The following is a 25,198-nucleotide window of genomic DNA, read 5'->3' as shown; positions in this document are numbered from 1 at the left end:
AAGTAGACTCTTCTAAAGGTTTTTGTTTGGAGTTGTGCTTTTGTGAAACAAAAATTTCTCACTAGCTGCCAAGACTATCTGCTTAAAAATATTAGTTTTATATGCCACTGCCAAAATAGCTTAAGCAAATAGAATGCCAGAACCACTCATGAGAGAGACTCAGAGGCAAGTGACAGTGGCAGCGATTGTAGAGTAAGACTATCACATTCTGTTCCAGAATTAAGACTGATATAAGGAGGAACCAAAATAAACAGACGTGTCCTTAATGATCTAATAAACCACTGGAATGAAAAGAAAACTGAATGCAGTGAGTTCACTTCAGGAAATGTATTTGGTCACAGTGCAATTCATAGCAGCTTTTAGGACCCCAGTTATGAATTGACTAGAAGGTGATTGGTGTATTGGCTAGTATTTTGAATGGGTAAACTATTATTTGGAACTACAGATTAATGAAGATCGTGGGCAAGAAAAAAAAAGGGGGGGGGGAACTACTCTTGAAAGTCTCCAATGGGTAACTTCCAGGAAGGACAAATCTGTGTCCAAAAATGAAGGATATAATCTGAAATCAGTGGATTTTCAGTTTTGACAAGGCTGAGAACATTGACTTGTAATAGAATATGTAAAGTCATTTTCCAAGAAGGCCAATTGATTATAAATGAATACTGTTGTGATCTTATGTTTCTGTTTTAATCGTAATCAAATTTAAAAAATAAAGCTAACATTGTATTTTAACTTAGCCATACTATTCCTTTATAAAAGGTAAGTTTCAGATAAGCTTCTAAATGCATGCATAATGTAAACACTAATATTTTCTAGCAGTCCTTGGTTATTGAACATTTAATGAAAGAGACCTTTAGGAAACTGTACTTAGAGATTTTTAAACTTTTGCTAAAATCATCATGGGATATATGTTCTTTTTGTATCATGAGGTAATATCACAGGGGCACTAACCATGGAATGGTATAAATTCACCATTCTTAAACACGAACTAGGCTATGAGCATCTTAATATGCCATGGAGAGCTGGAAGGTCGGTGAACATTTCTCAGAAAGAATAATACTTACATGTAACTGAGCACTTTCTGTAATAAATACCAAAGTGGGTTTCATAGCTGTAAACTGTATACACTGATAACTGCAGGCTCATCTGTAATGAATGTAAATGGTTTGCTTGGAAAACAGAATCTAACTCTCCACTAATTTTTTTTTTTTTTTTAGTCACATAATTGAGAATATTGAATCGTTAGGAACAAAGAGTCCATTCTATGCATTTCAATTGTTGATCAAGACCACCTCTATTTGGAAAGCTAGAAGTTCATACACTTTTTTTTTGTTTGTTTTTGATTTTGTTTTAAACGCATAGACAGAAATGTAAGTGCTAGATGCCGAGGATGGCTTCAGCAAACCCAATAAGGCGTGCCAGATTCCAAGGCTACCTTAATACTGGCAAAGGCGGAATAACACAGTATATTTACAATACATAATATAATTCACCTCATGAGGTGACCTTAAATGAGTTTTGTATTCTGTAACAGCAGCTATATACACATTGTGCACAGGATTACAAGGAGGCGACAGCCGTCTGCTTTTGCTAAAAAGCCCGTCTTGCATGTATGATATGCAATGCTCCAAGATCTGTATTTTGCTAGTCAGACAAGATGTGTACAAAGGACACAGGGAAGACCCCTTTCCTCTCTGGATGTCCTTCGATGTGCCCAATCTGTAAAGAAAGAATACACAACAGTCAGGTTGGAAATTTTGTAATTCCTTCACAAATCAGTGATTAGCTTTTGGCCCAGATCAGTGATTGCTTTGGGTAGGGAGTGGGTGGAAGAGAGGCTCCTCAGAATGGTAAAACTCTTCACCAAAGTAGAACAGCAACTCATCTCTAATTTAAATTCTTAAAGTTTCAAAGAATCAAAGAATTTTAAAATTGTAAAGGATCTTATCCCATATGTAGCCTTGACCTTGAGTCTATGAATTTATTTCAAAATATCTGCATATGGATAAAATACTGGCCCTGGAATCAGGAGGACCTGAGTTCAAATTTGATTGCAGACAATATGTGACAAATCATTTAACCCCAAAAGCCTCCAAAAAGCAAAAACAAATAAAACAAAATGCTTTGATAACTTTATTACACTATATTCATGTCCTCCTTGATCTATGCACTTTACATCTAAAAATATTCTGAGAAGGGGTCCATAGGCTTTACCAGACTGCCAAATGAGGACAAAAGAGGGGGAAAAAGTTTAAACAAAAAAACCCTGTTAGTTTAGCTTATGTATGAAAGGAATCCCTCTCATAAAAGTGGTTATCTAGCCTCTGTTTGAGGACCTACAGGAAAGAGGAGCTCATTATCTCTCAGTCCATTACACTTTTGGACAGCTTCCCCCCACCCCACCCCTGGGCAATTAGGGTTAAGTGACTTGCCCAGGGTCACATAGCTAGGAAGTGTTAAATGTCTGAGAGCGGATTTGAACTCTGGTCCTCCTGAATCCAAGGCTGGTGCTCTATCCACTGCACCACCTAGCTGCCCCCTTTGGGACAGCTTTTAAACTGTATAGTGGGACTGAAAATACTTTATTTCACAGGAGTGCTGTAGAAGGGTTCCTGCTTTTGCTCTGTAGAATTAGTGTCAAGTTGAGCTCTTCCACATTCCCAGGGTACTGAGAAGTTAAGTGACTTATCTAAGCTCTCAGAGCTATAAGTCAGAGATAGTACTTGAATCTGGGTTTTTCTAACTATAAGATCTATCTATCCACCATATCATTCTGCCTTCAGTGTGTAAAAATTAAATTACAGAGTCAAAGATCTAGAAGGTCTCTGGGTTTTTTTGATTCTATGTCCTCACTTTATGAGGAAAAGACTGAGGACCAAAGAAATAAAGTGACTTTTAAAGAACCTGGCATTTACTTAGCAACATAAACTTTGTAAAACCTTTACATGAAATATTTGAATCTTTCATCAAATCTGTGAAGTCAGTATTACAAATAATATTAGCCCCATTTTGTGCATGAGAAAACTGAGACCCAGGGAGGTTAAGTAATTGTCCATGGTTACAAAGCTAGTAAGGGTCCAAGGTATTATGTGAACCAATGCTGCCTTCCTGACTGCAAGTCTAATACTCTATATCCAGTAAACTATATTGCTATTTGCCCAAGATTACACATAAAGTCAGTCTTCCAGATTGAGGTCCCTTGATTCCTGGCCCAATGCTTCTTCCTCCTACCCTGTGTTCCACAATGGCTTATGGAAGTCTCAACATATGCTGTGTAAACCACTAGCACAAGGCTCTGTGCCATTCCTTTCTTTGGGATCTAGTTAATTCAAAGAGAAAAGCATTCAGCAACCTGAAAAGCAGAAGGATGGAGGAAGAGGAAATATGGGTGTTAGCTTAAAATAGGAAATCTATCTTGCCTTATTCCATATAGGGCGATGGGTTAAACACTTGAGATAGATTCATTTTGGGATGTTTCTGATGACTGCTTACCTACCTCATAGGGTTGTTGTAAAGAAAGGCTTAAAAAATCATAATGCCTCACATTTATATAGCATTTTAAGGTCGGCAAAGTGCTTTATGCAGATTATTTTATTTGAGCCTCAATAACTTTTTGTTTCACCTTTTAATGGATAAGTAAATTGGGGATTAAGAGACTAAGTGAGTCACCCAAAGTCAAAGAGCTAGTAAAGTGTTAGAGGCAAGATATGAAGCCCCATCTCCTTGATTCTAACTAAAACTGACCTCCATCCATTATACACAATGAAGATATCACCCAGCTTAGCATTCTTGGACCACTGTGTATCACCTACATGACATTCATAGCTTTGGCACCAGTTATGAGTTTAAATTAAACTGGGTTTCAGTTTTCTCACTTGTAAAGTGGGAATAATATTAATAATTTCAAACCAGGTCTCAAGCAATGTGATTACAGGCAAGTCCTAATTTTGTTTCAGTTTCCTTATCTATAAAAATGAGGATAATAAGTGTACCTATCTTATAGAATTATTGTTTGGATCAAATGAGATATTTTAAAAGCAGCTAGTATAGTTCCTGACACAAAGTATTTGCTTAGTAAAGCTTGTTTCCTCCTTCTCAGTGCTGCTTAAACCCTTCTATGGCACTCCTATGAGATAAAGTATTTTCAGTTCTACTATATAGATGAGAAAACTGAGGCTTAGAGATGGGAAGGGACTTAGTTATGCCTCAAAATCAAATATTCTAGATCCAAATTCACTGTTCTTTAACCTGCATTTCACTTATTTATTGTAAGAAAACTGCTTTGTAAAATATGAAGTATTATGCTAAACATAAGCTCCTATTTTTATTTTTCATACTAACTTATTATATAAAGAGCATCTGATATGAATGGCAATTAAGAGAAATAGGAAAATAGGTTCCCCTAAGTACTTGATTTTATGTGCTCATCCTACATTATCTAAGGACCCTTGGATACATGCACCAGCTTCATGACTTGCAGAAAAACCATTGATTACTCACCCTAATCCCTTGTGATCTAGACTTAGACTTTTTTTTTTTTTAATAGAAGAGTAAACTATTAACACTCAATTCTGTCAAAAAAAGGAAGGAAAACTACTGAAAAAAAAAACCAAAACAACTAAAGGATCCCTTGTCAATAAATGTTAGTAAATTAGTCCCTCCAAAAGAGTTGTTTTTTTGTTTTTGTTTTTTTCCCCTTAAAGAGAGAAACAAAGCTTGTTCTTATCAATAAATTATCTTGGCTCAGCCATAATTTCAGCCAATCCATATGACTCCTTTTCTCCCTATGGACATGTTCAAGTTTTCCTCATCATAGAAGAATCCACACTTGATTCTACCATTTCCTTAGGCTCATTCTCCTTGTATTACTCATCCTTTTCACAGTCAAGTTCCTGGGAAAAAGTGCTTATTCACATTACCTTTGATTTTTCTCCCTTCACTTCTCAATCACTTGAAACTAGGCTTCTAACTTCCAAATTCCAAGAGTCTCTCAAGTGGCTATCGTGAAATGGGGAACTTTAGAAAACTTCATGCCTTACAGGTTTTTCCACCAAAAAAATCCTATAAATTTACTAAATTTCATTTTCTTGTTTTTTGAAAAATAAACTTCATTAAAAAAAAAATCCCAAACAACTTCACTATGAGTATGATATGACCAAATATCTTTTGAAAGTATTCCTCTAAAAGGAAGTGGTGTTTCTTGAAAGAGGCCAAGGGTGGCAAGAGATGGAGATGAATAAGGAAACCATTCCAGGTATGGGGGACAGCCACTGTAAAGGCACAGATACAAAAGATGAAGTCTTATACGTGTGTAAGCAGGAGCAGCTCCATGGCACAGTGGATAGATAAAGTACTTGCTCTAGAGTCAGGAAAGACCAGACTTACTAGTGTGACCCCGTGCAAGTCACTTAACTCTTTGTCTCAGTTTCCTCATGTGTAAAATGAACTGGAAAAGGAAATAGCAAATCACTCTAGTATCTGTGCCAAGAAAACCCCAAATAGGCTCACCAAAAGTCAGACACAATTAAACAATAAAAAATATGCATAAGGAAGAGCTAGAAAGGATAACTGAAAAATAGCATCAGTACTAGGGGGTTAAGTATGTTAAAACTGGAAAGATACAAACCAAGTCATCTTTGACCCATTATATCTACTCACTTGTAAAATCTTGTCAATTTGACTCAACATTTCTTCTATCCGTCCCCTTCTCTATACTGTGCTAGAAGTACTATTTTAGTTCATCTTTCATGACATCTTTCCTGGATGACTGTTTTCTCTATCTTGAGTTTCTTTTCCCTTTCCAAACCAGTCTCTAGAGCTTACAAAGAAATATTCCTGAAGTGTGAGTGTGACCATGTGATTCCCTTGCTCAAAAAGTTCCAATAGAGTAGATTCTTATATGCTTTTAGGGTAAGGGGGAAAAGTCTTTTGTTTGGCTTTAAAAACCATTAACATTTTGCTTCTAGTCTACCTTTCCAAGTTTAAGGCATATCATTCCCTTTTACAGACTAAAACTAGGTCCTAATGAGTGTGAATAACAAATCTGCTGAAGTGGTCACATGCATTGGAATTTGCATTTTAGGTCAAAATTTCTGTTCCTTCTACTCAGAATACATTTCCTCCTTATCTCCTGTTTTTGAAATCCTTAGTCTGCTTTAAAACTCATCTCAGTGGTGGTCTTTTGCATGAGACTTGGGTAGCTGGATGATGCAGTGAACAGAATGTCAGGCTTGGAGTTAGGAAGACCCTGATATCAAATTTGGCTTTCGATTAGCTATGAGACCTTGGGTAAGCTACTTAACCTGTTTGTCTGGTTTGTTCATCTAAAAATGGGGATAGTAGTAGCACCTACCTTCCACGATTACATGAGACATTAATTATAAGGTAGTTAGCACAGCGCCTGGCACACAGTTATCTCTCTCTCTCTCTCTGGATCTTTCTCCCCTCTCCCCAATTTGTGTTTTATATATATTTAAAAATCATGTGTAATACATAATCAATCAAATATATTATTGTATATATTTATATATATTAGCTGCAGATAAGTTTTATAGGTTATCTATTATTGTGGCTATGAAGATGAAAATTTTTCTGATGTGCAGAGAAATCTAAATATGGATTCTAAATATGGTCCCAGCTCATTGGCCAAGACAATTTATGCAAAGTGAAACCAAGAAAGAAGTTCTGTGGAAATTCATAGTTTCTGCAGAAATTAGTGAGATATAGCTAGAAAGTCAATTACTAAGTAATAGTAATAACAACATAATACAGTACTTTAAGGTTTATGAAATATTTTGTAAATATCTATTTCATTTTGCCTTCACATTCTGAAATCACTGTGTATTGAATTTGTAGGTACTTATGTATAGGATTGCCAGTCATCTAGGGGAGGGAGTAAAGGGAGGGAGGGGAAAATTTGGAAAAATGAATACAAGGGATATTGTTATAAAAAATTACTCATAAAATTAATTAAAAAAATAATTTGTATGTACTTTGTATTTGCTAGAATGGAAACTCCTTGAAGTCAAGGACTTTTTTGGAGGAGTTGTTGTATTCCCAGTAAGTAGCATACAGTTTTAGAGGGCTTGTTTATCATTAATCACTCTGGGGGTGGCTAGATGGCGCAGTAGCTAGAGCACCAGCCCTGAATTCAGGAGGACCTGAGTTTTTATCTGGCCTCAGACTCTTAACACTTCCTGGCTGTGTGATCCTGGCAAGTCACCTAACCCCAACTGCCTCAGCAACAACAATAACAACAAAAAAAGAATCACTATTTTGTGTCAAAAAACTGCCTTTTTTGACCATTTTCATAGGAACAGAATATTCTTCTAGGCAAACATGAAATTAAGATTATTGAGGAGCACTGGGTTCTCCCACAGGAGTAGAAACTTGCTTCTGAGACCTCTTTCAGGCTTTAAAGATGCTATGGTATGAGTAATTGGCATTCTGCATTTAACAAATAATCTATCTCACTCATTCCATACAAATTAAAAGCAGGGTATTGAATAGGATTCACATGACTTCCCAAATGACGGCTCTACAAGATGAATGATGCAAGACCAGCAAGTGAGAGCAAAACAAGTATCCAGAGCAAATGGCTGCTGTGGTACAAAGACCAGAGCAGATGATATTTCTGCAGCCTGTAACTGTTTCAGGGGACACACTTACCCACCACTCTTGGTCTTCTTCACCAGTGACAATAATCACTTCTCCTTCTATGAACGTGAGCTCATCATCATTGTCAGCCTGACAGTCATAAATGGTTTTCACTCTCCTCACTTTGTTCTTCCCCTTAAATAAATAAAATGGAGTTTTAGCTGGAAGAGCCAGATAAAGAGAGACATGGAATGTGGTGGAGCATTATCAGGGAACTTGACTCACTGTCTTTTTTTTTTTTTTTTTTTTAAATTCTGATGAAAAAGTAAACACTGTGGAGGTAGAATTGGCTTTTCTTATTTTACAATAAGTCTGATCTTTGTCCTGCCTTCTTCCTTCCCCTACTCCCACCCTTATATCCAGCAACATGAGCTCATTGAAATTATAGAACCATCTAAAAATGCTTCAGGAAAAGATGATGTCGACAGAAATGTGCAACTTCTGCATATTTAATATCAAATGTTAACGATTTCATGAGTCTCAGAAAATTGTCTTTACCAGGAAGAAATAGGCTAGTGCAAAACAAGGAAAAGGAAGCAGCTTGCCTATACTTTTTCACTAAGATTTGGAAGGATTTACTGTGCTCGCCTTCATTTTTAGAGTTTTTCATTTTTGATCAATTCTGACTTGAGTTTTTTTGGGGGGTAGGTTTTCTGGTCTTCTTATGCAAACAGAAACAAGGAAACAGAGAAATCTAAATATGGATTCTAAATATGGTCCCAGCTCATTGGCCAAGACAATTTATGCAAAGTGAAACCAAGAAAGAAGTTCTGTGGGAATTCATAGTTTCTGCAGAAATTAGTGAGATATAGCTAGAAGGTCAATTACTAAGTAATGATGATTATAATCATACTATAGTAACAACAACATAATACAGTACTTTAAGGTTTATGAAATATTTTGTAAATATCTATTTCATTTTGTCCTCCCAACTCTGGGTGGCAGATGCTGTAATCATTCCCATTTCATAGATGAGCAAACTGAGGCTGAGAGGTTAAGTGACTTGCGCAAGGTCACGCAGCTAGGAAATTTCTGAGACTGGATTTGTCCCAGGTTCTTCCTGATTCCAGGTCCAGCACTGTAGCCACTACACCATCTGACTGCCTCTATCTTAGATCCCCATTGAGAACATATCTGGCATCCTAAATAAGTGGTCACATTGTCTTGCTTCACTATTCATTTCTTTTTCTTTTTTTCTTTCTTTCTTTTCTCTTTCTTTCTTTCTTTCTTTCTTTCTTTCTTTCTTTCTTTCTTTCTTTCTTTCTTTCTTTCTTTCTTTCTTTCTTTCTTTCTTCTTTTTTGGGCTGCTGAAGGGTTTCACTCTCTCACTTTCTACAACACTGAAATGTGATCATAAGCTCCCAGTTATATCTGTAACTGGATACTTCTTTGTCTTTCAAAGTAGAGGCATAAAGTCTCAAGAATGAAGAATTTTAGAGATGGAAAGGATCTCTTTGTGAAGCATAGAGAGGACTGAACCTGGAGTTAAGGATACTCGAGTCCAAATTCAGCTACTTAATGGCTATGTGACCTTGGGGGAAAAAAAATCAACACCTCTGGTTTGTGGACCATGGTTTCCTCATATCTAAACTGAAGGAACTTAACTGTATTGACTTTTCATGTCCTTTCTAGATTTAAAACTGTAATTCTATGATACCATGTCCTCAAAATCTAGCTGGTTCAATACATATGTGAACAAAATCCCATCTCCACATGCCACAAGTGATCCTCTAGCTGCAGCCTGAAAAGCTCTAATGAAGCGGACAGTGAGGTGGTACAGTGGATAGAGCACCAGCCCTGAAGTCAGGAGGACCCGAGTTCAAATCTGGTCTCAGACACTTAACACTTCCTAGCTGTGTGACCCTGGGCAAGTCACGTAACCCCAATTGCCTCAGCAAGAGGGAAAAAAGAAAAGAAAAGCTCTAGTGAAGGACAGCTCACTCTCTCCCTTCTGAAATCACCTATGGATAGTTTTAATTGTTAGGAAGGTTTTCCTTATATCAAACCTAAATTTACCTTTTGACAACTTCTACCATAGCGCATCCTTTTGCCTTCTCAGATCAGGGAGAGCAAGGCTAATACCTCTTTGTCTAAATTTTCTCCTCTCTTGTGACAGATCACATTTTTCCTTCAAATACTTGAAAACAGCTATCCTCCATTAAGCCTTTTTAAAGTTCATTACCACCGTTTTCTTTAGCCACAGGACATGATTGGGAAAGGCCATTTATCCTCATTGTCTACAAGAACTCCCAACATCCTCAAATGGACATGTGTTTTGTTCCCCCTCCAGTTTTACACCCAGTTTTGGTAATTTACTCACAGTGTTAATTTTTCTGGGAAGAGGCACTGGGGTCTCTGGCAGCGTGGGCGTTAGATCATTAGACTCTTCTGAAGCTTGCTTTTGGAGATTCTCTCGAGACTGAACACATAGAGAGAGATCCGTAATGGAGGGTTTCTGATTGAGCTCCAAGGGCTGGGTCTTCGGTGAGCTTTCCCCAGCTTGGGATTTAGCCAGCAAGTCTCCTAATTGTGGCTTTGGGGGCAGGTCCTTTATTTGTGGTTTTGGAGGCAAGTCTGAGAGTTGTGGCTTGGGTGGCAAATCTCCAAGTTGAGGCTTTGGGGGCAGTTCCCCTGGTTTAGGGGGCAAATCTCCAATCTGAGGTTTAGGGCCCAATTCTGTAGGCTGAGGTTTAGGAGGCAGGTCTCCAGGCTGTGGCTTCTGAGGGAGCTCCAGTGGTTGGGGTGATTTCTGAAAGATTTCTGGGGGAATATTGGATTTGTCTATGGAAAGATGATGGCTGGTTTCGATTTTCCTTAGTGCCACTGATCAAAACAAACAACAAACAGGAAATTAGTCTTAAATATGACACCATACAGGTAAATCCAAATTTCCACTTACCACATTTATCTTAAAAGGCACTCACATTCTAAATAGCATTTTTCTAAACTGAACCATTGGTATTGGGGTATCTTCAAAGAGAAGTGAATTTCCAAATGCTGAATGAAGTGTGTTTTTTAAGAGATAAAAACCCTGAAGCTTGGCAGGTATCCAATGGCTTTATAAAAAATTTAGGTAAGAATAAGATATCCAAATGATTTACAGATTTAATGGGTGAAATTGAAAATGTACATGCTGATTGAATGGTTATGAGAGGTAAGTTGAGAGATAAAATAAAACAAACAAGTCTGACTATTTTGAATGCTAACTTTTAAATATTTTATTCAATTTGGGTTTTGTACTTTTCCTCTTATGCTTAAACTATTTGATTGGATCGGGAACAGCACCCTTTGCTTGGCTGTATTTGAACATTTAATTTAATTGGTACCTCTGCATTCCTCTCATAACACAGGAGAAGTCTTCAGATTCCTTGATGGGATCATGGCGTCATTTTTACTAAGTTAAACTGAGAAATGTACCTACAGAGTATTCTTGAATAATTACAACCCAAAAATTCTCAGTATGATATACTTAAAAAAAGGAAAGCAAACTATTTAATAGAGATTTGCTGTTTTATATATAATCCTATTTTGTTCTATTATACATATGCAAATACCAATTCTATTTGTTTGATAAGTTCAAGTAAAAAATTAAGTATTAATTAAAAAAATTAAAGGTAAGTAGGAATTCAACAGATAAAGAGGAAGAAGACATAGCAAGGTTAGGAAAAAATAAAGTTTCTACTAAAATAGAAGATGAAAGACAGGCATTTCAATTCCTCTGAGATTTCTTTGTGCCCTCACTATTTTTTAGGACTGAATTTTAGAATCTAATTTAGAAATCTAATCATAATGATAGTAACAACGTTAATTAAAAATAACTGCTCACATTTTTGTTACTGTTTTCAGATCTGCAGTATAATTTTCTCACAACAACCAGGTGAGGCAGATAGTATTGAGTATTCCCATTTCACAAATGAGAAAACTGATTAAGATGATGAAGTTACTTGTCCATCACAAAGAAACAATAATATTAATAATAATCTCACTAAGAATGAGAGCTGCCATTTATATAGCACTTTAAAGTTTACCATGAGCTTTTGTAAAGATAATTATCTTTCTATGACACAATATTAGTTTTAGAAAAAACTAAATGGATTAAAAAAGTACAGGGATATCTATCTCTGCCTTATCTATCTTTCTCTTTTTTTCTTTATCATCTATCTATTTAACTAAAATTTCTGGCATAAAGGAATTTACAGTCCTTTAAAATAAAAATAACTTAATAAAAAACTAATATTATCTTCGTGCTTTATTCCATCTTTCTGATTTTTATAAGTTTTTACCATCTGTTTGAATCTCTTATCCAAATCCACCTAAAGGATATTGTTAGATTTGGGAATACTGAAGCCAGCAGCCTGGTTTAAAAGGTTCCAGATGTTAGCTATATTGACTATTTTTATTTATACTTCAGGAGAACTTTGTTAAAGATCATAGAATCATTCACTAGCTGCAGCTAAGTCGGCAGCATTAGAAATTCATCTCTTCTGAGAGCCAAAGAATGAACCTAAGCAAATGTTCTGTCATAATATATACACAAAGAGACAAGTTCTCCACTCCCTGCTCAAAAGGACTGGGTCTGCAGAAGAAGTAACTTTTGTCACTTAAGATTTTTTGGACTAGTCTTGCTTCTTAAAGTTCCACTGAAAAGTCCTTTCTGAAATATCATTTCTAAATTATAAGAAATCTATCTTTTGGAAAAAAAAACAGAGCAAGTAAAGCAAATGACACATTAGAATGGCGTTTACAAGATACTGAGGCATAAAAGTGCATTTTTGATTCACAAAGTAGCTATAACTTAATAACTGTAGGGGACAGTAAGAGATAATTTTTCAGCTAGCAGATCAGAGTTTTTAAAGATGATTTAATTTAAAAAACTCTCTGCAGAGAGCTATGCTAGGTGCTAGAAATACAAAGACAAACCATAATATCTCCTATTCTCAAGAAGCTTACATTCTCCTGGAAATATTCATCATGTAAGGAGATAACTTGTTCCTTGAAGGGAAAGCTATGACAAATCTGGATAGTATACTGAAAAAAAGGAGACATTACCTTGCTGACCCAGTTCTATATATAGTCAAAGCTAAGGTTTTGCCAGTGGTAATGTATGGATGTGAGAATTGCACTATAAGAAAACCTGAGTACTGCAGAATCGATGCTTTCAAATTATGGTGCTGGAGAAGACTTTTGAGAGTCATTTGGACAGCAAGGAAATCAAATCAGTCAATATTTAAAGAAATTATTCATTAGAAGAACAACTACTAAAGCTGAACTTTAAATACTTTGGCTACATAATGTGAAGAAAGGACTTATTGGACAGAAAGGACTGGTGTGCGATGATCCATGGGGTCATGAAGAGTCAGAACACAACTGAACTGAATAACTAAAAGCAAAGTCATAAAATTTATTTCACAAAAGACAGAGCTCTAGCAACAGGTAATCATGAAAGGTATTAAGGAGATACATGAGGCAAATAGAATTTAAACGATATGTCCAATGTCACTTAGCTAGTAATGTCAGAACCTTCAAATCCAGAATGTTACTAGTTGTGTTGAATGTTGCCAATTGTGAAGCATAATTTAGAAAAGAAAAATAACATTAATAACTTTTAAAAGCTCATTTGTATTAGGGATTTAATTTTCTCTCTAAAAATAGATGAAAAAGATGTTAAAACCAGATATCTCCAATGGTGATGAGGGTAGAAGAGTGGGAAACTGGACAAATGGTCAAAGCACAGAATCTTCAAATGCATCTTTATCTAGAACTGAATCTGTAGTTCTGGTGCTAAGGAACAGAGACCATGAGTTCTTAAGCTCTTTGTGCTTTTACACTCTGCCTTTGTGGCTCATTATGGCCCCCAGGACAACCCAGAAGCTTGAAATCTGTTACTTCTTCACTATTTAATGCTGTTTGATTTTACTTGTGTAGGTAGATCATTTGACAACACAGCCAGGGATCTTTTATGAATGACCATGGCTAAAAAATTCAACACTGGGATCACCTTCTGCTGATAAGCTTGATATGAAAATATTCTGGTTGTGTTGGACCTAGCATTATGTTCTTCATGCCATGATCATTGGAAAACAACCTTAGAGATCACTTTATTCAATCCTCTTATTCTATCCAAATAGAAAATGGGGCCCAGTAAGTTTTGGTCTCTATTCCACTTTTTGTAAGAAAGTGACACAACTAATAATGAAATACAAATTTACTTTGAGGTTGAGGTAAAAGCAAAATACTTATGAGTGAAAACTTTTCAGTTTCTTTGGATATAGGTAAATATCTAGATAAACACTGGCTATTTTAGGAGATTTGGTTTGGCTCCAACACCTGTATGATCATGAGCAAATTACTTAACCTGTCTAAGGAGGATATTTAAATCTCTTTGAGCTTGTTTACTCATCTGTAAAATGGACATATTAATGCCTATAGTACCTATATCTCAAGATAGATAGGAGGAAAGAATTTTGCAAGTCTTAAAAGCATTATATAAATGTGAGCTATTGCTTTTATCATTCATTATTATCATGGGGCAAACAGCTCCTTTCATTTCCATATAGACAGAGCCAAGAGCACTGGCACCTTGCATGTGGTTTTCTTTTTCGGTTCCTTCCTTCCCACACTGCTCAAGTTGGGGCCTCCCTTGGCTTCTAAATACACCAAAATTTGTCAGAATGTTCTAAAAGAGAAAGACCAGCCCTCCCACATCATCACTTTCAAAAATGAGACTGAAATGTTACTTTTGCAAATGAAAAGTTTGCTCTGTAAGGGGGAGACAATTTGATAAAGGAGGTGAGGGGCCTTAGTTCAACAAAGAGATAGTATTTTATTCTTTTGTTGGGACCATATATGTACTTATTATATATATATATACTCCCCTGAGTAACATTGCTTTGTAAAAAACTTAAATATGGCTACCACAACAAAATGGCTATCAAAATAAAACCCAAGCAGTCGAGAAAAGGACGAAAATTCCACTGTGAGGGATGATTTGTGTGCTTTTCAAGTTAACAAAACAAAAACATTATATTCTTCCTCCTAACTGCCCTATCTCTCTGTCTGCTGACTTCCTACTCATTCATCAAGGCCAAAAGCTACCTCCTCTAAGAAGACTTTTGAGAATTCTGAATCTTGAGTTAGAAAGACTAAAAATCAGAATCTGCCTCTGTCACACAGTGCCTGGGTGCAAATAAATCATTTAACAGTATTAACTGCCTTAGTTTTATTATTTAAAAATTGGGGATAATACTATATTGTGCACTTTTCAGGGTTATTGTGTTATTCATGTAGGAAAATGCATGAAAAGTACTTTGCAAACTTTGAAGAACCATATAAAAGTCTTAAAAAAATTTTTTTTTCTTAACATATGTTTGATTTTTATGTCCTCATGCAACCAAAAGACATAATCAGAACCTGGATCTAAAAGATAGTACTAAGTGATATCCTTATGATGAACGTTCATGTTAGAGTGGAAAGAAAAAGATGACAACAGAGAGATATTATGGGATTACTGATATTGCCAAAGATTTGATACCTGATGCGATGCAGCATGTGGGTAAAAAGAAAAATAAAATCCTAAAGTTTCTAGCCTAGATGAATGGTAGAACATTAAAAAAAATTAATAACCTAAGTTCTCTTCTGGACAAGCTGAATTTTACCTTGCCATTTGGAAAAGAGAAGTAAATAGAACCATGAATGGCAATTATATTATATATTACGTATTCTTCTCCAACAATTATCTTTAGCAATTGTTAGAGATGTCAGTTAGGTAATAAACATTTATTAAGTACCTACTATGTACCAGACACTGTGCTAAATAATGTGGATGTAAACAGGGAAAGAACAGTTCTCTGCTCTCAAGGAGATTACAATCAAATGGAGAAGAAATCAAGCAAACAAGTATGCACAAATAAGCTATGTGAAAGATGATATAATTAAATAATGAAAATCAACCAATAAATTAACTAATTAATTAAAATTAGAATTAAGAGGGGCTGGGAAAGGCTTCCTGCAGAAGGCAGACTTTTTAGTTGGACTTAAGGAAAGTCTGGAAGATCAGTAATAAGCACAGAGGAGGAAAAGTGTTGCAGGCATGGTAGACAGTTTGAGAAAATGTCCAGAACTGAGACAGTGTCTTGTTTGAATAGGATGTGTTGGGGAGTGAAATGTGAGAAGATAGAAAAGTGGGGCAAGCTAGATTTTGAGGGGTTTCGAATGCCAAACATAGCACTTTATATTTGCTCTTGGATACAACAGGGAGACATTGGAGTTTACAGAGAATAAATGGTAGGAGGGGAGATGACATGATTGGACCTGTGTTTTAGAAAAATCACTTTATGAGAAACAAGAAAATGTTGCACATAGTAGCAACAACATTATGTGATGATCAGCTGTGATAGACTTGGCTTTTTTTCAACAATGAGGTGATTCAAAGCAATTTCAATAGACTTGTGATGGAAAGTGCCATTCTCATAGAGAAAGAGAACTATGGAGACTGAATATAGATCAAAGCATAATATTTTCACCATTTTTTTGTTTCTTTCTTGTGATTTTTCCTTTTGATCTGATTTTTCTTGCACAGTATGACAAATATGGAAATACATTTAGAAGAATTGTACATATTTAACCTCTATCAGATTGCTTGCTGTCTTGGGGAAGGAGAAGGAAGGTAAAGAGAAATAAAAATTTGGAATACAAGGTTTTGCAAATGTAAATGTTGAAGACTATTTTTGCATGTACTTGGAAAAATAAAATACTATTAATAAAAAAATTATCTTCCAAAAAAAAAAAAAAGAAAAAAAAGAAAAAAATTTGGATTGGAGTAGGGAGATTTAAGATAGGCAGACCCATTGGCAGGCAGACCCACATCACAATAGTAGCAATGCCAGAAGAGAGAAGGATGTTCATATTCTATATACACTTTTAAAAAAAGGGGCAAGCATTACCTTTTTTATGCATTTCTTTTTTAAAAAATAGTACTTATTTTTCCAAATACATACAAAGATAATCTTCAACATTCACCTTTGCCAAATCTTGTATACCAAATTTTTTCCTTCTTCTTCCCCTTCCCCCATCTCTAACACAGCAAGTAATCCAATCTAATATTCAAATGTGCAATTATCCTAAACATATTTCCATATCTGTCATGCTATGCAAAATAAAATAAAATAAAAATCAGAGCAAAAGGGCCAAAAACATGAGAAAGGAAAAAAAAAAAAATTGAAGCAACCAAACAGCAACAACAACAACAAAAAAAACCAAGGTAAAAATACCATGTTTTGATTAATATTTAGACTCTATAGTTCTCTCTGGATGTGGATGGCTCTTCTCCATCACCAGTCTATTGGAATTGCCTTGAATCACCTCATTGTTAAAAAGAGCCAAGTCTACCATAGATGATCATCACCTTGTTATTATGAATGATGTTGTCTTAGTTTTGCTCATTTTACTCAGGATCAGTTCATATAAGTCTTTCAGGCCTTTTGAAAGTAGCCTGCTTTTATTATTATTACAGAATAATAATATTCCATTACATTCATATACCATAACTTATTCAGTCATTCCCCAACTGATGGGTATCTATTCAGTTTCTAATTCCTTGCCACTACAAAAAAGGCTTCTACAAACATTTTTTCACATTGGGTCCTTTTCCTTCTTTTATGATCTCTTTGGGACATTGCTGGATCAAAAGGCATACACAGTCTGAGGGCCCTTTGGGCATAGTTTCTTTCTTTTTTTTTTTTTTTTCTGAGGCTGGGGTTAAGTGACTTGCCCAGGGTCACACAGCTAGGAAGTGTTAAGTGTCTGAGACCAGATTTGAACTTGGGTCCTACTGAATTCAAGGTTGGTGCTCTATCCACTGTGCCACCTAGCTGCCTTTGGGCATAGTTTCAAATTGATCTCCACAAAAGTTGGATCCTTCACAACTACACCAACAATGTATTTAGTGTTCTAGTTTTCCCACATCCCCTCCAACATTCATCATTAACTTTTCCTGTCATCTTAGCCCATCTGTGAGGTATGAAGTGGTACCTCACTCAGAATTGCCTTAATTTGCATTTCTCTAATCAATAGTCATTTAGAATATTTTTTCATATGACTAGAAATGGTTTTAATTTCTTTATCTGAAAATTGTCTGTTCCTGTCCTTTGACCTTTTGTCAATTGGGGAATGACTTGTGTTCTTATAAATGAGTCAATTCTCTATGTATTTTAGAAATGAGGCCTTTATCAGAAATATTAAGCCTTACCTTTCTGAGGTAGTTTCGGAAGAACTCTTGGGCCAAGGGCAGTCTTTGCAGAGCCAGTACTGATAAATAAATAAGAATCATTATGACCTCAACTAGTCACAATATTAATGGCTAGATTACTTATTATTCAAGGATATCATAGCGCTTTACAGACTTAGCAATGTTCCTACAATAAATTTCCACTTCATATGGATGGAGAAATAACAGGAAAAATTATTAAAAAAAAAAAAGAAAGCATCACATCTGGGACTGTTTCCTTGAGCTGGTCAAGAGTTTAATTTTTCTTTCCTTCCTTTGCCCCCTTCCTGTCCCTGGGTTGAAGGTGAAATCACTAGGAAATGCCCCAAAGGCAAAAGTAGGAGACATTATTTTAACATCTCAACTTGCAAACTCATATAATTGTCTTTTATGGAATCAGGAGTCAATAAATCAACCTCCATTTTATAAGATGGGGAAATTCTATGGGCAGGCAGTGATAGAATGGCTCACCCAATGCTGTATAGTTAGGTAGTAATGAAAAGGTATTTTGCCCTGGGGTCGGTACACTGAATACTACAGACTTTAATTTTTAAAACACTATAAAACTCTTATTTTTCTTTAATAAAAGTAGAATAACCATGCTCAGAGGATTGCCTAGGAGCTCAACAAAAGTCTTAAAAGCAAAGATGATCATCACTGAAGTTTTTTTGTTTTTGTTTTGGTCAAAAACCTTTTAAGAATGTTCCATTTAAATAGCAAATTTTGCTGGTTTTCTCCCTTCATGTACAAACTTGAGATTTTTTTTTTCCTGATTGCTTTAACTTTATGCAAAAAATGCTGGGAAAGAAAGAAAAAAAAAACAGGAAAATCTACTTGCTTATCATCCTTTACACAGTTTTTCCTTGTTTTTACTTCTTTTCCATTCTGACCCCATCCCTCCCTCTTTCCCCACCATAGCCCCAGGTCTTAATCTTTCTTTCCTCCTTCCTCCTCCCCCAGCTCACTTGAGAATCATACCACACTCTGGGAAACCGAGAAATAAAAGTCTCTGAGACACAGTTATCATGAAAGAAGATTAGCAGTGAATAAACACAGAACAGGAAGATTTTCCTTATAATATTTATGGAGTTTGCACTCATAAAATCCTGCCTGTATTCCTTGGCAAGAAAGCATGTGTAATATTGTAATATTTACATTTTATATGTGTAACATCTGCCCACTGACAGAACTCTAAGATGGACCTTTTTGGCCTCTGAAAACTCTCATGAAGTATTCCCCAGAAGATCATGCCTCCCTCCCAGGGGTTTGGATCACCTACTGAGCAAAGGGAGGAGAGGTCACTTCTTAGGGGGTGAACAGGAGGCAAAGATCTTTGAAACTCATGAATCAATCACCTACAGGTCTCCACAGCTGAACACTGCTCTGGGCAGTAGAAACACCTGGCTCATTACAAGAGACTCTATGCAGGCTATATTTGAAAGACTGGAATAAGGTGAGATAATAGGAAATGGGAATTCTGCTATTTATTCTCTAATAAACAATGGTAAGAAATCTAAAGGAAAAATGCTGTTTCAAACACACACACATATTTTGAGCAACTAATTTTTTTGGGGGGATTCATTTATTTTTAATACATATTGCTTTATGAATCATATTGGGAGAGAAAAATGAAAGCAAAAGGGAAGAACCCAGGAAGAGATAAAAAACACAGAAAAAAGAAGTGAACATAGCATGTGTTGATTTACATTCCATTTCCATCATTGTTTTTCTGGATGCAGATAGCATTTTATGTCCAAAGACTATTGGAATTGTTTTGGATCACTGAACCACTGAGAAGAACCAAACCTTTCATAGTTGATCATGGCATATTCTTGCTGTTATTGTGTACAATGCATCCCTGGTTCTGCTTATTTCACTTAGCCTCAGTTTATGTAAATTTTTCCAAGCCTTTCAAAAATCAGCTTGTTCATCATTTTATATAGAATAATAATATTCCATTATCTTCATATATCACAACTTGTTCCACTATATACAGCAGCTAACTTCTGAACATATTACTTTTTTCTGGACCTCAAGACCCTGAAATGGATGATCTCTAAAGTACCTGTCTCTAACATTGTATGGTTCTAACACATGTCACTTTCACAGTACTACATAAGACTTTCGAAAGGAAAATTTTTGACTAGGGAATTTCAAATGCTTTGGAAATGTTCTTGGGTATCTTGTGTGCCTGAGTTCTGTTCCTTTTCTGAACTCCATCCTGAACAGCAGAGTCAATAAAAAGAGTGACTACAATATCTTAATCTAATTTGAAAGTCTGAAAATGGTGGTAACTAATTTTTGATATGTACTGGATGTTCCATGAAATCTCTTGGCTTCAGTTCCTTTATCTGTCAAATGGTATTGGCACTGATATGCTGGAAATTCCATTAAACATAAGTGTATAAAAACAGTAGAGTAAAACTGAGTGTCAAAGATCAACTTACCTTGATTGCTGAGACATTCCTTCAAACTTAGTTGTGGATTTACTGGAAGATGCTGGACCCATGTCATTACCTAAGGAGAAAAAAATAGTTGCCTGGCTATGACTAACAAGACTGGACTCCTTCTCTAGAGAGAAAAGAATCATCAATTGGGCAACAATAAACAAAATGCCTGTGTGTAGTCCTTAAACCAAAGTACTTCAGCCAATCCTATAATCAAAAAAGGACTTAGGGGTCTGCTTAGGGAGATGCTGCTCATATAAATGGACACTAGATTGGTGCATTTGAAAGTGTTCAGCTTCATTTTGTGCTGCTGGGTTCCCTCTCCCGTGCTCTTTGGGCCACACTGGTCTTATCTCTGTTATACATTTAGGATAATTCATCTCCTTCTGTACCTTTGGCCTGGCCAGCCCCCAGGTGTGGAATATATTTCCTACTTTACTTCACAGAATCTCACTCTTCAAAATTTAGCTAAGTGCCATCTTCTGCAAGAAATCTTTCCTGATCCTCAGAGATGTTATTGTCTTCCCTTTTAACTTTGATGACATTGTTGTTGTTCAGTTCTGTCTGATTCTCTGTGACCTTGTGAACCATACTGTCTATCATGTTTTTATTAAAATTTTTTTCACATTTATTTTTTAATTTATAAAATTTCCATAACATAATATAATAAAGAGATGATTATACATGAAACTACAAATCTATTATAAACAGCTTGCTATTTCTTTTAAATATATAATCAAGTTATTGTGTAAATTTCTTTTTTTTTCCTCCTCTCCCTCTTCCCCACTGTAGGAATGGCTAACATTTGCCCCAACTATGGCAAAGATACTGAAGTGGTTTGCCATTTCCTTCTCCAGTGGATTAAGGCAAATATACATTAAGTGACTTTTCCATGGTCACACAACTAGTAAATATCTGAGGCTACAACTGAACTCTATATTGACTTTAAACATTTTCTTCATAACAATCTTAGGGGGCACATAGTGCAAGAATTGCTATCTTCTTGCGACAGATGAAAATACTAACTAAGCCTTCATGAAGTTAAAAGACTCGGGGCTAGATTAAATATAACTAGAAAGAGGCAAAGTTAAAATTTGAACTGAGTTTTTTTGATTCCAAATCCAGTGTCCTAATCAGATCAAGTTCATGAGCATTTTAAATGGCTATGAAATGCCAGGCATGGTTTGAAGTATTGGGAAAACAAAGGAAAAAAAAAAAAAAAAGCTTCTACTCTCAAGGAGTTCACAATCTATTGGGAAAAACAGCACACAAGCAATGGAATATATACATGAGATAAATTGGAGTTAATCTCCTAAGGAAGGCAGAAGTGGGATGAAGAAGCTTAAGAGCTAGCAGATCAGAGGGCTAAGAACCAGTAGTTAAGTGGTACCGTGGACAGAGCACTGGACTTGGCTTTAGGAAGATCTTAATTCAAATCTGGTCTCAGATATTTACTGGCAGTTTGACCCTGGGCAAGACTCAACTGCGGTCTGATTTATTTACCTCATCTAAAAAGCAAGAATAATAATGGTGCTTATCTCCTAGAACTGTTGTGAGACTCAAATATGGCAATATCTGTAAAGTGCTTTGACAACCTTAAAGTACTATTTAAATCTATTACTGCTGCTGCTGCTATTATTGTCATTACTATTTTACGGACTATATCAAAACCAAGACAATATTTTGTTCCTTGATCCAATTATGAAGGATGTTTCTATAAATTCTGAGCTTTGAATGGAAAATTTCCAGATAGTAGGAGACAAGCAAAGTTTGTAGGACTTGTGAGATGACTGATAAGTCTTATACAGTCATAAAATTCTAGACTACTTGAACGTGAAGCCCCATGATTTCATAACTTATAAATTTCAGTTGCTTCTAGCACAATTCCTATTAACTTGTTCACCTGTTCATTTATTTCCAAAAGAAATGATCAAATGGTTATTCCTAAAAATACTAAAGCAATATGCAAGAGGATTATCGAATTTTATTTCTGTGGACTTAATCAAGCAATCTTTGGTGATCAAAATCTTGAAGAAATACTGTGCTGGTGGAATAAAGTTAATGAATATGGAAATTCCCTTCCCAAGGGGAAAATTTTCATCAACCAATGATTGCTAAACTGGTTTTGTAGGATGCTAGAAGAAAAAAGCTGGATTCCACCCTACTCAGACTTGCCAATGATGTCTCTATGATCTCCTAGTTATGCTTAGTGAAGCTACCTATAAAGCTCATGTGGAAATTCCCAAGGAAACCTAATCTGGCTATTAAAAAGGTGCAAGTGGACTTCATTCAATTTTATCTCAGTCACCTTCTGGATTTGTCTCAGAAGAGGCCATGCAGCTCTCCTAATGCTCCAGCATTCTGCTGAAAATGGGAAAGCCCATGAAAGGTCATTGGAGAGATTTTCTCTGGAGTGAACATGGCTGGTCAGGAGACTTCTGTTTTCATCCTGACTCTATCATTATTAACTCTATGACTCTGGGCAAGACACTTTACCCCTGTGAGCTTCAAGTTCATGTTTATATTTCAGATCTGCCTGCCACGGACTTCTAGTCTTCACTTAAAACTATTCACTTGAAGAGTGAGGCACTAAGCAATATATTTGCATTTTTTAAAAAAACATGGTTTGTTATGGCTTCCCCTTGAAATTGATTTTAAAACAAAATAAAATAAGAATTACAAAACAAACAAACAAAAAACCCCAAACCAAAACCCAGGCTCAATTAGTGTAGGGCTCAAGAGTCACAGGTAAGGAGACTAAAATTCAGAGTAGTCAAAACCTGCCCAATTAGTACTGCAGACTAAGTACCAGAATTCCTGTCTCCTTATTTTAGGGTTCAATGGCTTTTCTTATCTGGCTGCTGCCAGATCTAAATCTTTCTGACACCAATAACTATAGTATTTCAAAAGTGGAAGCAAAATGAACAACTGCTCCAAAAGGCATTGCTTAAGCCATTTATCTATATTTTTATAAAGGCCCAGAGGCATACTTAGTACCTCTTTATCAAAAAGTTTGAACTGGATTTCTCCTAGAAACAGAGCACAGAATCTATAAAAGCCATACTACTTAGGAATGTACTACTTTAGGGCACTGATGTCTATAGTGGGAAAAAAAAAGTTTTGGGTTGCTTAGTTCAATCTTGCTAAACATTAATTCATTTTTATGTAATATTTTTCTCAATATGCAATATGAAAAATATATAGATTCATAGAATCTGTAGTGTGGATAGATCTTATTTTAATGGGAAATAAGTTCCCTTCTACCCCCACTAACCTTTGGCTTCTTTTCTTCAACATAGGTTTACAAAACCATTGTTTTGAGAAGAGGCCCACAGACTTCACCGACTAATAAAATGGTCCAGAACACCAAAAAAGTTAAGAACCTCTTCCTTAAAGTCTCTGTCTCTCAGTGTGTCTCTCTAGTCTTTCAGTTTCTGAAGGTGTGCATTTATTTGAGACTGCTGAATGCACTAGGGCTACACATGGCCATCTATGAATGGTCATATCAGCCCTGTCAAAACGCAGAAAAACATTGAAAGTCATTCATGTCTGCTTGAAAGAGTTTGTTTTAATCTCCTCTTGTGTTTATGATATGCATTCTATTTATTACATGTACTGTCTCCCCACTGGATTTTATATCTTTGTAGCCTCTCATAATTCTAAACATATTGCTACAATATTCAGGGAATTAATGTTTTATGGGGAGTTCTGAAAAAGTTTTATCATGAGAGAAACATGGTCCTAGCTCTGTAACAGAGGGTGTTGTTCATGCCTAATGTTTTGCATGACTTCATAATTATAATGGTTACTGTATTTCTTGCTTTTTGAATGGGTGGGGGAGGAGGTAGAGGCAAGAGAGAGAATTTGGAAATGAAAATAAAAATAAACAAAACAGGATGTTGTTCCATTGAACAAGTCACATAACCTTTTGGTGTTTCAATTTTCTGATTCATAATTTGAATTTATTAATAGGGATTGAATGTCTCATGGGGTGATGGTGAAGAAAGGATTATAAGGAAAGAAGTACTGAAGCCAGCTCATACCAGTTTTTGAGGACAGATTATTAAGTTTTCTATATGAATATTTATACCTTTGAAATCAGCAAAGGCTAGAAAATCAAGGCTTGTTTAATTTTTTATTTCTTATATAGACATAAGAAAGTAGTGGAGAAAATGTCAATAGTGCAGATTAAACTTAAATATGTTGTGAATTTTCAGAGACCTGGATGTTAAACATTTACTAGCCCACTCACTATTGGTTATATCCATGAGAGTTACTACCTATTTAAAAAATATTAATTGACCTTGATACACTACCCCACTTTACAATGAACACTAGAATCCTATATTTATTAAATAATAACAAAAACAAAAACAAATAAACTTACCCCAAGGAACTGCACCTTTATTCTGGGGACCATGAGGTAATGGGCTTGGAGGATCAGAGAGGGTTCTTTTGTGTCCTGGTGGTGGGGGTGGGGGTCTCTTCTTGGAAAGGGTGGAGCTGCCACTGGGGGGTTGGGTGCCTAGAGGGAGTGTTGAAGGTGGGCCTGTTGGACCTGGGGAAAAAAAAAAGAGAAAAGGAAAGGAAAAATATGGGGAGAGGGAAGGAAGAACTCAATCCAGATCACCCTGACACAGAACTAGTGGCTTAAAAATAAGCAAAGAACTCATAAATCAGAACTTTAAACAAAACAGGAAAAGACAGAAAGCAAAAGATCTGGCCAGCATAGAGTCTATGAGAATTTCAATCAGTCCAATAAACCACAGGGTATGGACTTGATGTTGCTATCTTTTAAAAATAAATGCTGGCAAAAGGTAATTTACAGAGC

The 25,198-nt window shown here is 35.8% G+C and overlaps 1 protein-coding gene across 12 annotated transcripts in view; it reads right to left on the bottom strand.

Annotated features, from left to right (window-relative positions):
* Positions 1–1,297: 1,297 nt before the first annotated feature.
* Positions 1,298–25,198, bottom strand: part of ASAP1 (ArfGAP with SH3 domain, ankyrin repeat and PH domain 1) — a 568,420-nt gene continuing 544,519 nt past the window's right edge. For all 12 annotated transcript variants that reach the window (XM_074265489.1, XM_074265495.1, XM_074265486.1 and 9 more), the window contains 6 exons: positions 24,755–24,925; positions 20,368–20,437; positions 17,903–17,961; positions 9,977–10,479; positions 7,669–7,791; positions 1,298–1,719 (listed from right to left, as the gene is read on the bottom strand). In XM_074265489.1, coding sequence (XP_074121590.1) covers positions 1,645–1,719; positions 7,669–7,791; positions 9,977–10,479; positions 17,903–17,961; positions 20,368–20,437; positions 24,755–24,925 — 1,001 coding nt within the window. In that variant the 3' untranslated portion in view covers positions 1,298–1,644. The remainder of the gene's footprint in view (positions 1,720–7,668; positions 7,792–9,976; positions 10,480–17,902; positions 17,962–20,367; positions 20,438–24,754; positions 24,926–25,198) is intronic.

This window comes from Sminthopsis crassicaudata, chromosome 1 (genome assembly GCF_048593235.1).
Source record: "Sminthopsis crassicaudata isolate SCR6 chromosome 1, ASM4859323v1, whole genome shotgun sequence".
In the NCBI taxonomy this organism is placed as follows: Eukaryota; Metazoa; Chordata; class Mammalia; order Dasyuromorphia; family Dasyuridae; genus Sminthopsis; species Sminthopsis crassicaudata.
The sequence above is the reverse complement of the archived record's forward strand: the minus strand, read 5'-3'. Positions and strand labels throughout refer to the sequence as shown.